General features: G+C 44.8%; 1 protein-coding gene across 7 annotated transcripts in view; it reads right to left on the reverse strand.

Annotated features, from left to right (window-relative positions):
- The window catches only part of LOC143365947 (zinc transporter ZIP1-like), a 37,255-nt gene that overhangs the window by 6,243 nt on the left and 18,911 nt on the right, over positions 1-12,101 (reverse strand). Inside the window, exons 1-2 of one of the 7 annotated variants that reach the window (XM_076806554.1) lie at positions 7,687-9,439; positions 5,197-6,229 (exon numbers count right to left, since the gene is read on the reverse strand). The exons of the other annotated variants lie outside the window; for them this stretch is intronic. Of the exons in view, the coding sequence (XP_076662669.1) occupies positions 5,197-6,229; positions 7,687-7,926 (1,273 nt within the window). The 5' untranslated portion in view covers positions 7,927-9,439. Of the gene's footprint in view, positions 1-5,196; positions 6,230-7,686; positions 9,440-12,101 lie in introns of those variants that run through there. 7 annotated transcript variants of the gene reach the window in all.

The raw sequence follows: 12,101 nt of genomic DNA on the forward strand, positions 1-12,101 counted from the left end.
TGCTTCCGACACATCGTAGAGAATGGTTTTCTGCATCTCTGATTAAATTTATATTCAAATCGTTGGAACGGTTTTCGAGATTTTATGTTTGTTCACCATCAAACGGTACATCGGGTACATGTCTTTACGTTTTCACTCACAACTTTTATGTACATAGAGATATTTAGACTTTTCTTTTTTTGTGTTAAAGCTCATAGAATAACGATTAAAACTAGAAAAAAACTTTCTCTCTACTGTTATTTATCACTTTACAATTTGCGTTTGAAGAAGGGCCTTTTTTAGGGCTATCGAGGGTAACCTACCCCCTTAAGTGGACTGTTAGATTTGAGTTTTCGTCAAATGAAATGATTAAAAAAGGAGGATTTATGTTTGTTTTAGGAAATTTTCTTCCGTGTGATATTGAATTGTTTGGTGGTCACTGTATGTGTAGTGTTTGTTCATCAATTAGTTTCTGAATTGTTTAAGGGGAGGTTCCGGTGTAAAAGTCGATTTTTTTTATTTTATTTTTTCGAATGTTGAACATCGTAAAATTCCTGAAGTTATAGGAATTTGAGTAGCGGTAAATGCATGGGTAACACCCGGCCACTCGGCGCCCACGTAAAACTTTAAACTCGTTTTTCTCGAAACAGTGTTCTCAAAACGGTGGGACCTGTATCTCCAAAAGTTATTATCCGATTCGACTGAAACTTTTTTTATTTTGAAGAATATACTTCTGGCTAGGAGGGAAACCAGAAAAAATATAAAAATTTGAAAATTTATAATTTTCAAAGGCGTTGAAAGGACGAAAAATATAGGGAAAAAGTGATTCCAAACTTGAAGTGTCGTTATTTTCTAAAAAATGTCATTTTTGTAATTTTTTTCTAGTCCCTCCCCTAGACAGAAGAATAATCTTCAAAATAAAAAAGGTTTCAGTCGAATCGGATAATAACTTTTGGAGATACAGGTCCCACCGATTTGGATGAATTTTTTGACGCCTTGACTTTAACGACTCCCCAGTGCCGTCTGCAATGATTAATTATAAAACAAAAAATATATTTCTATAAATTAAAACATCCTTAATACAATGCAAAAAGTCCCATTAAATTATATATAGTAGTTTTCCTTTAATTAATTCCTAAAGATCACCTATTTTGTGGGGCTCCAGACCGGAACCTCCCCTTAAGGTCGAATGAGTTGATCGATTTGGAGGTGGTAATATTGTAAGGGCGGTTGAATCTTTTCGTTCAGATTGTTGCTTGTGACTTTCAATGCCAACAGTTTTTACGTGGGACCATATAATTTTATTGCCACGTCTTAAGATGCTTTCAATTTATAGCAATAAAGCGTACTTTTCTTGAGTCATTCGCCAAATACTGTCCTAGCTACAGCAAGCTCTCTTTCAAATTCGTAATTTGAAAATAAACCAGTTATAAAATACACGATCCACTTATCTTAAATAGCCGTTGGAGGAACGATAAGTCGGATACGACAAGATCACATGATTCCCTCAATCTTCAATCACTATAAACGCACACGCCTGCGCTCAATCAACGCAGCCCGTGCGTTAACCGCCCATGGGCGTTCAACTAGTACATCCAACAAATACAATTAAACTCTGCCCGCACGCGACATACGCTGCGCATATAAACTTCAGCATCAAACTGATTAAACAAACACAAACGGCGTTGAAATCTCTGCAGACAGCAATCCCACAAATATCACCAAAAACTCTACTTCAGAATTTCATCCCACCTACCACAAACTGAACAAAACATCAGAAAAAAATTTAAGTTTGTAGTAGTAATATAAAAAGTAATTCGAAAATTAAATTGTGATATTCAATTATAGAAAAATAGTAGATAGTGGTGTCATATTGTTCATAACTTGAAATTTTCTTTTAAATAAAAATCCCTCTCCTCCCCCTGTCCCCACGAATATCGTAGGCCAAGCGGATGGGGCCATTTTTAAAAATCGTTTCGGCGCGAAGTCAGTGGTGCCAGCAGATTTTCTTGGCCCTCTGGAGATGGTGTGCTCGTCTCCCGTCGCCCGCTAATGATATCACGTTCTTTCCGCGGATTAATAGGTTAATAGGTACATCCGAGTTTTATTGTTGCCGCTCGACGCGGCTGACGATTCCTCTGGGCAGAACGTTGGGTTACGGTGCGTGCACCGAGTTTATCGGAGTCATTAACCTAATTGAGGACTTTGCTGCAAAAAGGAGGCAGCTCTGTAAGTCGCTGGAATTGAGTTATAGGTGGGATTAAATGTAGCGAAGAATTCTGAATAGATTGGCGCAAGTACGGGGCGGATCCGATAATCCGGTTTCAAGTTATGATGAGTTTTAAACTTCCTTTTGGCCAGCAGTGTAAGACGGTACTATCACTTGCATGGTACTATCTGCTATGTAATTCCCGAACCCTTTCTTTTCGACATCCTGTCTGTATACACATGCGCACACGTAGGTGCCAGCGGGGGGAAGATAAAGTCTCCGTAAATTCGCGGTAATCGGTCGCGTAGACGGCTTCAAGCAGCCTCCACGAAGGGAATAAGCACGCAAACTGTCCGCGTTATTCCGCGCGCACGTCCGCCCACGCGACGAACGCCGATTACTCAATTTCCCTTATCGAGACGGCTACGGATTTTTGGCCGGGATCACCGACACGTGTCTAGATAAGATCCGTGTGTCCGCAGGAATGCAACTGCTCGTAGAATCTCGGCCAATAGGCTGATAACGGTGAATGCCTGTGGATTAACGATTCGAATGGAGCAATCTTCTCGAAAATGGCCCTTCGAGTCGGTCAGGCTTGACACGGACATGGAATATGCTCCCGTTTAGATGGTATCCACGAGATATTGTGGAAATGGTCGCGAGACGAACGTTGAAGTTTAAAGTGAACTCGAAATTAATGCTCGGAGGGAACGCCTGAGAACTTTTGGATAGTACTTTATATACTTTCAACGCTCCGAAATATCAACGCTTCCACATAGCAACGTTTCGAAATATCAACGCTTGAAAATATCAACGCTGGAAAATACGAAACCTCAAAATAGCGACGCTTTAAAATATCAACCCTTCCAAATATCAACCCTTCCAAATATCAATGCTCCAAAATGGCAACGCTCCCAAATATCAACGCTTCAAAATATCAATCCTCCCAAATATCAATGCTCCAAAATGGCAACGCTCCCAAATATTAACGCTCCCAAATATTAACGCTCCCAAATATTAACGCTCCGAAATATCAACGCACCGAAATATCAACGCACCGAAATATCAACGCACCGAAATATCAACGCACCGAAATATCAACGCTCCGAAATATCAACGCTCCGAAATATCAACGCTCCGAAATATCAACGCTCCGAAATATCAACGCTCCGAAATATCAACGCTCCGATATATCAACGCTCCGAAATATCAACGCTCCGAAATATCAGCGCTCCGAAATATCAGCGCTCCGAAATATCAGCGCTCCGAAATATCAGCGCTCCGAAATATCAGCGCTCCGAAATATCAGCGCTCCGAAATATCAGCGCTCCGAAATATCAGCGCTCCGAAATATCAACGCTCCGAAATATCAACGCTCCGAAATATCAACGCTCCGATATATCAACGCTCCGAAATATCAACGCTCCGAAATATCAGCGCTCCGAAATATCAACGCTCCGAAACATCAGCGCTCCGAAACATCAACGCTCCGAAACATCAACGCTCCGAAACATCAGCGCTCCGAAACATCAACGCTCCGAAACATCAACGCTCCGAAACATCAGCGCTCCGAAATATCAGCGCTCCGAAATATCAGCGCCCCGAAATATCAGCGCCCCGAAATATCAACGCCCCGAAATATCAACGCCCCGAAACATCAACGCCCCGAAATATCATCGCCTCGAAACATCAGCGCTCCAAAATATCAACGCTCCGAAACATCAGCGCTCCAAAACATAACGCACTAAAATGAAAAGCAAAAATCAGCTAAAAACATCATTCTCTAAACCGTGTATGCAATACAGGGTGACCCCTCGGCGTGAAAATACGCCGACGTCACTGAAGGCGTTAAATAACGATGCAAGTGTTAACTGACGACGAAAGCGTTAAGTAACGATGTAATGGGCTTCTTGGTTTGGCACGTGAAAGGTACTCCTTCGATGGAATAAAGTGCCTAGCAGCGGCGATGGTTGGGTTGCTCGAAAGGTCCTGGTGACCGTGACTTTTCGGACGCTGTTACCGTGGTTCGTAGCGAATCGATAGGTAAGACGGCCGGTTTCCACGAGTAACACGTGGCAGGTGATCGCGCCAAGGGCGTACCCGGGACAGGTTTGCACAGGCTGGCGAAAGATGAAGGCCTGCCAAATTGTCTAATGCCAGAGGAAACAAATTTGATGGTTCGAGTCGGCAGAAAGGTGAAAGGCGCGGAGTAAAAGTTTCAGTTCGACTCTCTGACCAGTGTTCTGGATTCTCCGTCGAGTTCCTCGAATAGACTTCGCCCAGGAGGCTTTTAGTATTCGTTGGAGTAAGTTGAAGTATCGTACTACGCGATGGTTTCCTCGATGAAATATGGAGCTTCTAAATAGCAGGATTAGAAAAAAGGGATACAAAGTGGATAGTCTCTTGGTAGCTAGCAAGAGGGTATCTTGCTTTCATTTCGAACCTAATTGCGGAAGATAGGAGCAAAAGGAGGAGTTCTTGAGTTGCCCCGGAGTGTTCTCTTTCTTCGGTTGAAGCTAATCAAGCTTTCGAATATGTAAAGTAAAAAGAAGCTATCGATAATTGGAAATGTAGCGGTACCTCCAACTCCGCCGCAAGATGGCATTCCAACCGATCCCGCTCTCTCGCAAGTGCTCCCTCAACTATTTGATTTCTATACCAGTTTCGTCCTACCTCCCAACATCCTCACGTCTGAGGCAGAGCCTGCTACGTAAGCCTCAAGTCCACTAGCAGGCCCAGGACGAAACGCAACCTTCTTTTCTCTCCTTGCGTCCTATCTACCTACAACCGTGCCACAACCCCCACCAAAGAAAGAAATCTATCTTCGATTAAGCATAAAACCCTGAAGTACTTAACATATCAAACAAATCACCAGTAAAATCTCCCCATCACCCGAAATTGTAATCGAAACTAAAATCATCCCCATCCACAACTACTACGCCCAGCAATTGCAACGTTCCACCAGCCTCCATCACTAACAACGGACCCGTCGCCCAGGAAACACTCACTGGCGATCTGCAGGCCCAGCATCAGCATGAATCCGACGACAATGGCGGTGAACTGTAGGAGTCCACTTTTCTCGTTAGCCCTCTCGCGGGCGAGAACCTCGAAGAACACCACGTAAAGCAGTGTGCCAGCGGCCATGCCCTGCAGTATCGTCGGCGTGGGGCCCAAATTGCCGCTGTCGTTCTTGAAGTGGCCCAGGGCGAGGCCCACGGCGATCCCTATGGGCGTGACCATGGAGAATATCGTGAGGTAGCCCAGAGTGGTCCTCGTCGAGGCACCAGCCACGTACAGCTCCATTCCGACGCAGAACGAGATCACCAGTTTGTGAGTGGCGATAGCCGCGGCTAAGTAAACAACGGACGCTATGGAGGGCTCCAATCCCACTGCTAGGCCCTCGAAGATTGCGTGGAAGGAGAGAGCCAGGACAGTCAGTAGGCCTTGCACGGAGGTGTTCTTGGTCATGACTGGGTGTTTGTGGTCGTGGTGGTTCGTTTTCGGGTAGTGATTCAGGTCCACGTCCGAGGGGTGTCTCCTGTTGTCCGGGTGATGGTCTGGCGAGGATAGCCCCGTGGGTGATGAGAGGACGAATATCGCCGGGAGGGTCTTGTCTTTTCTTCCGTCTCGAAGATCGTCTGGGTGGAGGGCGGATGGTTTGGTGGGCTCGTCGTTGTCCTCGAGGTCGTCGTTGTCTTCCTTCCAGGTGGACCTGGTGGTGGTGGAGACGGTGGTGGTCGAGCCGGTCGAGGCGCTTGCTTGGTTGTTGCACCTGCGCACTGATACGGTCCTGTAGAGCAGCGCTTCGGACGACTCGGGCTTCCCCGTGAGCGCTGCGTGTACAGCCTCCTCAACGAAGTAGACGAGGAAAAAGCCCGCGCAGAAGAGCAGCTCCGAGAGGCTGAGCGTGCCGAGCGTAGGCAGCTGACCGTTCGACTGGTGACGCTCCACGCTCACGCGAACTTCCGGCGCTAGGTGCAGGAACGTGGTGAACAGGAGGACCCCCCCGCCGAAGCACAGCAGCAACGACGTCTGAAGACCCTACAGATTAGACGTTATCTTCCAATTCCGTCCATCGGTTCGCGTGTAATTCGCGCAGGGGTTCTTAAGTCGGGGATTGCGGAGGAGGCGGATTCTAGGGGGTCTTTGGACACCTGTGAAATAGATTTCAGGGTTCCCGTGGATCCTATAGAAATAGGTTTCAAGTGATCCACGAACCTTCTAGAAATAGATTTCAGGGGATCTATGGGCCCTATAGAAATAGGTTTCAAGGGATCCATGAACCTTCTAGAAATAGATTTCTGGGGATCCATGGACCCTATAGAAATAGGTTTCAAGTGATCCATGAACCTTCTAGAAATAGGTTTCAAGTGATCCATGAACCTTCTAGAAATAGGTTTCAAGTGATCCATGAACCTTCTAGAAATAGGTTTCAAGTGATCCACGAACCTTCTAGAAATAGATTTCAGGGTTCCCGTGGATCTTATAGAAATAGGTTTCAAGTGATCCACGAACCTTCTAGAAATAGATTTCAGGGGATCCATGGACCCTATAGAAATAGGTTTCAAGTGATCCATGAACCTTCTAGAAATAGATTTCAGGGGATCCATGAACCTTCTAGAAATAGATTTCAGGGGATCCATGAACCTTCTAGAAATAGATTTCAGGGGATCCATGAACCCTATAGAAATAGGTTTCAAGTGATCCATGAACCTTCTAGAAATAGGTTTCAAGTGATCCATGAACCTTCTAGAAATAGGTTTCAAGTGATCCATGAACCTTCTAGAAATAGATTTCGGGGGATCCATGAACCTCCTAGAAGTAAATTTCAGAGGATCCATGGACCCTATAGAAACAGATTTCAGGAGATCCAACGAACCTACACAAATAAATTTCAGGGAGGAGAAAATTGGACTCTCGATGAAATGTTTTCAATCTTCATCCGATAGGGTGAAAGTGTTCCACATACTTGAAAGGATCTGACAGAAAAATCAGTGGATTAATACTTTCCATCTAATGCGATATACACCTACAACCTTGTGACCGCTAGATTAACTCCCAAGGAAAACTGTGAAGTGCAAGATCGACGCAAAGACTTGTCAATTAGGACGGACTCACCTGACTGCTTCGTCAATTCGTCTTTTAACACATTCGCCTCGAAAAACAAGACATCTCGACGTAGCTCTTCCTAGGATATGATTTCTAGGAATTTTTGTATTTTCGTATACTTCCCCCAGAAAATCGATTTAATTCGATAAGATCTCGAACTTCACGTATTCTATTAATTCCAATGACTTTCACGCCTCAAAAGACAGCTGGGCTTCTAAACAACTTCTAGTATAATTTAAATAAAATACTGAAGGTAGATAAACTTCGAGAACAATTTTAAATGATCAGTCTGCCTCATTTTGGGGTCACCCTATCAGTTGACGATTGACACAACCAGAAATCTTTTGAATGCCTCTGTAACGGTACAGTTTCGAATAGTTGAAACGTACTTGGGAATCCCCAGCAGTCGCAGTCGATGTAACGCTCGAGGAGAACGCGTTCGAAATGGAGGCAGACGTGCAGCTGCTGGAATTGCTAGAAATCCCGCGGTGCCGTTTTTGTCGATGATTAATTCTGTACCTGCCAATAATCAGTGGCAGCATTCCCAGGATCAGAGATCCAAACCCTAGACCCACCATGGCGCCAATCTTTGCCACCAGTAGAATCGTAGACGTCGTTGTTTCCTCCATTTTGGAAATTTTTGTCGCACAATTCTCAGGGAAAGTTAAAAGGTACTCTTTTTCCGCAAGGGTGCTAAATGCTTGTTTAGCTACCCCAATGACATCAAATTCCTCAATCTTTATTGCAAGATACTAGGTATTTCAATTCGAGTATCCTAGTTATCTAAATTTGAAGTTTGGAGCAACTTCGATTCCACACCAAGTATCCAAGTTTCAGTATTCTAACTTCCCCAATTTGTGATTGGGACCAACTTCCCAAGGTCCTTAACTTTTACTGGGAACTACCAGCTGTTCCAATTCGAATATCCCAGTTATCCCAACCTGAGGCTCCAACTTCTGAAGCTCCCCCAGCTGCGCCTCGAATCCACTAAATACTCGCCATGTGGGTATTCCTACTTCCCCGATTCCAAGTTCGAATCAGTCTCCCAAGGTCCCCAGCATCGGTCCGAATCCGCTCGCCGTGCAGGCCAATCAACGTTCAAATTGTCCTTTTAACTTTTTTATTTCAATTACCACTCCACCGCGTCCTTCTTCCTCGCCTCTTCTTCAATTGTCATCTCGACCTTGAAGCTCCACTTGGCGTGTGCATCGGCGACACCGCAGGTGTTTCGAACACCTCCCTCTTCATCAAGCCACCCAACCTAGCCACTGTTTCACTTCACACGCTCACCTCCTACCGATTTCGAGACTAAAAATAATTAACACACCACATTCCCAACCACAAACGTCCCCCAAAAAATTACCGATAAAAGCTCTCCTATAACTGACCATCTATCAGCAAACCTATTCTAACAAAAACCAAGCACATCTCCGTCAACAACTAAGCCCCACATCCGCAGATCCATCGCACTTCCCCCCACACAGGTACACGCCGATGCGCTGGAAGCGTGGATCGTGCTGTGCCGGATCCGGCCGAGTGGAACCACTCTGGAAACTTTTCCTTTGGAAAGTGCAAACGGTACGCGCGAACGGGGTTACGAAACGCGTCACGGTCTGGACCCGAGGATGCTACTGCCGCGACGGAGCGCGGCCACCACGAGACGTTTTCACTTTTCCTAGCCAGGAGGATCCGTCCGGGGCACAGCAGTAACGGGCGACTAGGAACAGTCAAGCGGGAAGCGAGTGTCGGCCGTTCCACGCGGTTTGATGGTGAGTCGGGCACTCCGAGGCTAGTTGGGTACACACGGCACAATCCCCTCGCGTCTTACGTACAGTCGAATCGTTTCCTGCTCTCTCCCCCCACCAGACGCAGTTCCCCTACCTTCGCGCCCCCCCCTACTCTCTCGCTATGGCGCGCTGGCTCGCTGTGAGCGACGAGAGGATAGGCACGGACGCCTCGCAGGTATACGCGAGCTCACGCGAGCTGTGCTTGTGTGAGGAATGCACGATTGGACGAAGAATAACGTTATAACCCGACTGCGAACTGCTCGGAGAAGGTAGCCCTTTCGCGTGGAGCGTTATACGTGTATACGGACGTTATTCGAATTGGTGTTTAGTTGCTGAGAATGCAATTGCAGGTTTGACTCGGTGGTAATGCGTTACGGGTAACTGGTAACTGGTTTTCTTTTGTGTTAATTATTGACGGTCGGTTACTGGGAACGTAGGTTAAGTGAGAGTTGGTATGGTAATGGTAAATAGTTCGTGGTTTTTGGAGGGGCATTTTTTAGCGCGATCGTAGGACCGCGTTTGTTTGGCTAGTGGAGGTCACGTATGTTTTGAGCTCCCAGATACACAATATGTACGGAGGAATGGTAATCAAGCGCACGGTGTGTGCTCGGTGGCGATTGATTTTTGTTTGTTGATCGTTCGGTCGGACGCCGACGTGGACATTGTTGGCATTCGTTGGAAACCGAAGGATGGGGGGTGGGCTCTGCAGTTAGGTTAGTAACTTCACTTCCGAGCTGTGGTTCAATTCTCGCCTCTGATTCTTTGCGCAATGTATACTGGGCTCTGGTAGCTCCTTAGATTCGTGCATCGGTGGATAAGTTCGCTCGCTTTATTCAGCCGAGGTATTTATTAAACGTGAAAATGTATTATGTGCTTGTTTAATCGGAGTATTTTCCTTGGCCGCCTATCAACTTTTGCTAGTTTTCTGGTGAAGCTTAATATCGCCTAGCAGGGAGCGAGCGAACTTTTGCACCAACTGATTCGTACTATTCATAGCGCAACCATTATTTCCAGTAATATGTTGACAGCTTTGAAGATCGTTTTCTAGTGCACGGAAACAGATTCAAGATAATTCCATTAGAAAGGATTATGTCTTAACATAAAACCTTTATTTGACCCTTTATTTTTATAAAATTTTTATTTGAATAAATTTGTATTCGTTATTCCCGAATAACTTCATTTTATTCGAATATTATTCGAAGCATGTATTCGAAAAAAATTATTCGATATTTTATTCGACTACATTTTTAACGCTCAACTCTGGTTGTATTAACCATGCAAAAATATAAGTTTTAATCTCTCTTCTGGCCACCGCTGTACATCGCACTAAAATTCACTCTGTGCATCTCGATTCACGAGGCTGTGAATGGGGCGACATTCAAAAGATCCCGTGGAGTGGTAAAAGCTACCAGGTGTTAGTGGAACAAAGGATAATGTGGAAACTAGCTCACTGCAGAGCGTCGAAAGGTTAAGTAGAATTATTCGGTGCTTTCTGTCGCATTTGCCTGCCATTAATTCCTAAACAATAGAACGAATAGATCTCCGGATCTCGAGTACTGTAGAGGCTGATAGATCAGATAGATTATCTGGAGTTATGAGTAGTCCACGTCGCGAATTACGTGCCTCGATAACTTTGCAGGTCGACGCAGAATCAGGTGGAACGATTTTGCAACATCTAGCTAAACGTCGACCATGAATTTGGTAAACGGACGAGGCTGGTTTCGCGGTGAAAGGCACTTTGGTAATGGTCATGAGTCGTTGGTGCAGAAAACGCAGTTGTTTCGCTGCATGAGTCACCTTCGAATCGAAGGTACGGTCATGCACTTTTTCTGACGATTTATAATCTGTCTCTTATGAAACCTTTTATAATCGAATGGAAACTTAGTATCCGCGCTAAATCGAGCATTTAAGTTACCGATTGTGGTACCTTTTTGCTGTAGATATTTCTCCATGGAGGATCAAGATCTAGATCTAGTAGATCTAGTACCAGTGTATTTATTTTACACCTAGCTCCCAGATTAGGTGTACCTAGATTTAGTACAGTTCTAGTAATTATCTCTCTCACCTAGTATCAATAATCTAGGACATCTAGCACTATTAACCCTTTAGCGCCGGCATCTGGATCTCTTTGAAGGAAAAATGTCTCGTTTTCTTTTTATCATTAAAATGGTCTAAATTTTTATATTTTTATATAAAATTTTCTATTTTTTTTCAGAGGTTGAAATGCATAAAACAAATGAAGACAGGGTTCAGGTAGGTCCATCCTTCTTTTCAATGAATAAAACTACTCGTGCGCTAAAGGATTAACGGACCTACTGTAGACCCAATTCCTAAACACAGTACTTTCAATATAGGTCAAGCTTCTCAGATCTAACACTAGACCCAAAGCTAGAACTGCAGTTCCACGTTACCAGTTATCACTACTACCACTCCACTTCACCCAAGATCACCCAACATCGCAGAATTCTAAAAATCAGCCTCAGCCCCAAGTGTCCATCTCCTCTCAAGAACTTCCTCTTATCCATCCTCCCTCTACCAACCAACACAATCTCGAGCGTTGGCCCTGACGTCAGCTGTTTCCTCTAGCAGGCTGAAATCGCGTGCCCCGGCCGCTGATAACTGGCAATTGACTGGCAATCGATAATCCCGACGTCGAGTCGTTTTTCGACTATCGTGCTTTTCGCGCCATTGGCTTTAATTTATTGCAACGGAGGGCGGCTTAATCAACTATTGACGCACTTCGCCGGCAGATTAGTCGTCTGCACTGCTAATTAACTGAACTATATAATTCTTAACGAGGCCTGATAAGTGTGAACGAGATCTGCGAAGCTAGGGTGTACAGTGGTGGCTAAAATGAAGATTTAATTATAAAGTGGCTTTGTATAATTACTTTGTGCCATTCTCCAATTTATGGGATGTAGAGAGGCGCAAGCCTTTCTAATGGGACTCTCTTATTTCTGTTACTATTTACAGTTTCAACTTTCTTTTGACTACGGCTGTAGATTGATTAGCCTGTG

Source organism: Andrena cerasifolii, chromosome 2, assembly GCF_050908995.1.
Source record: "Andrena cerasifolii isolate SP2316 chromosome 2, iyAndCera1_principal, whole genome shotgun sequence".
Taxonomy (NCBI): Eukaryota; Metazoa; Arthropoda; class Insecta; order Hymenoptera; family Andrenidae; genus Andrena; species Andrena cerasifolii.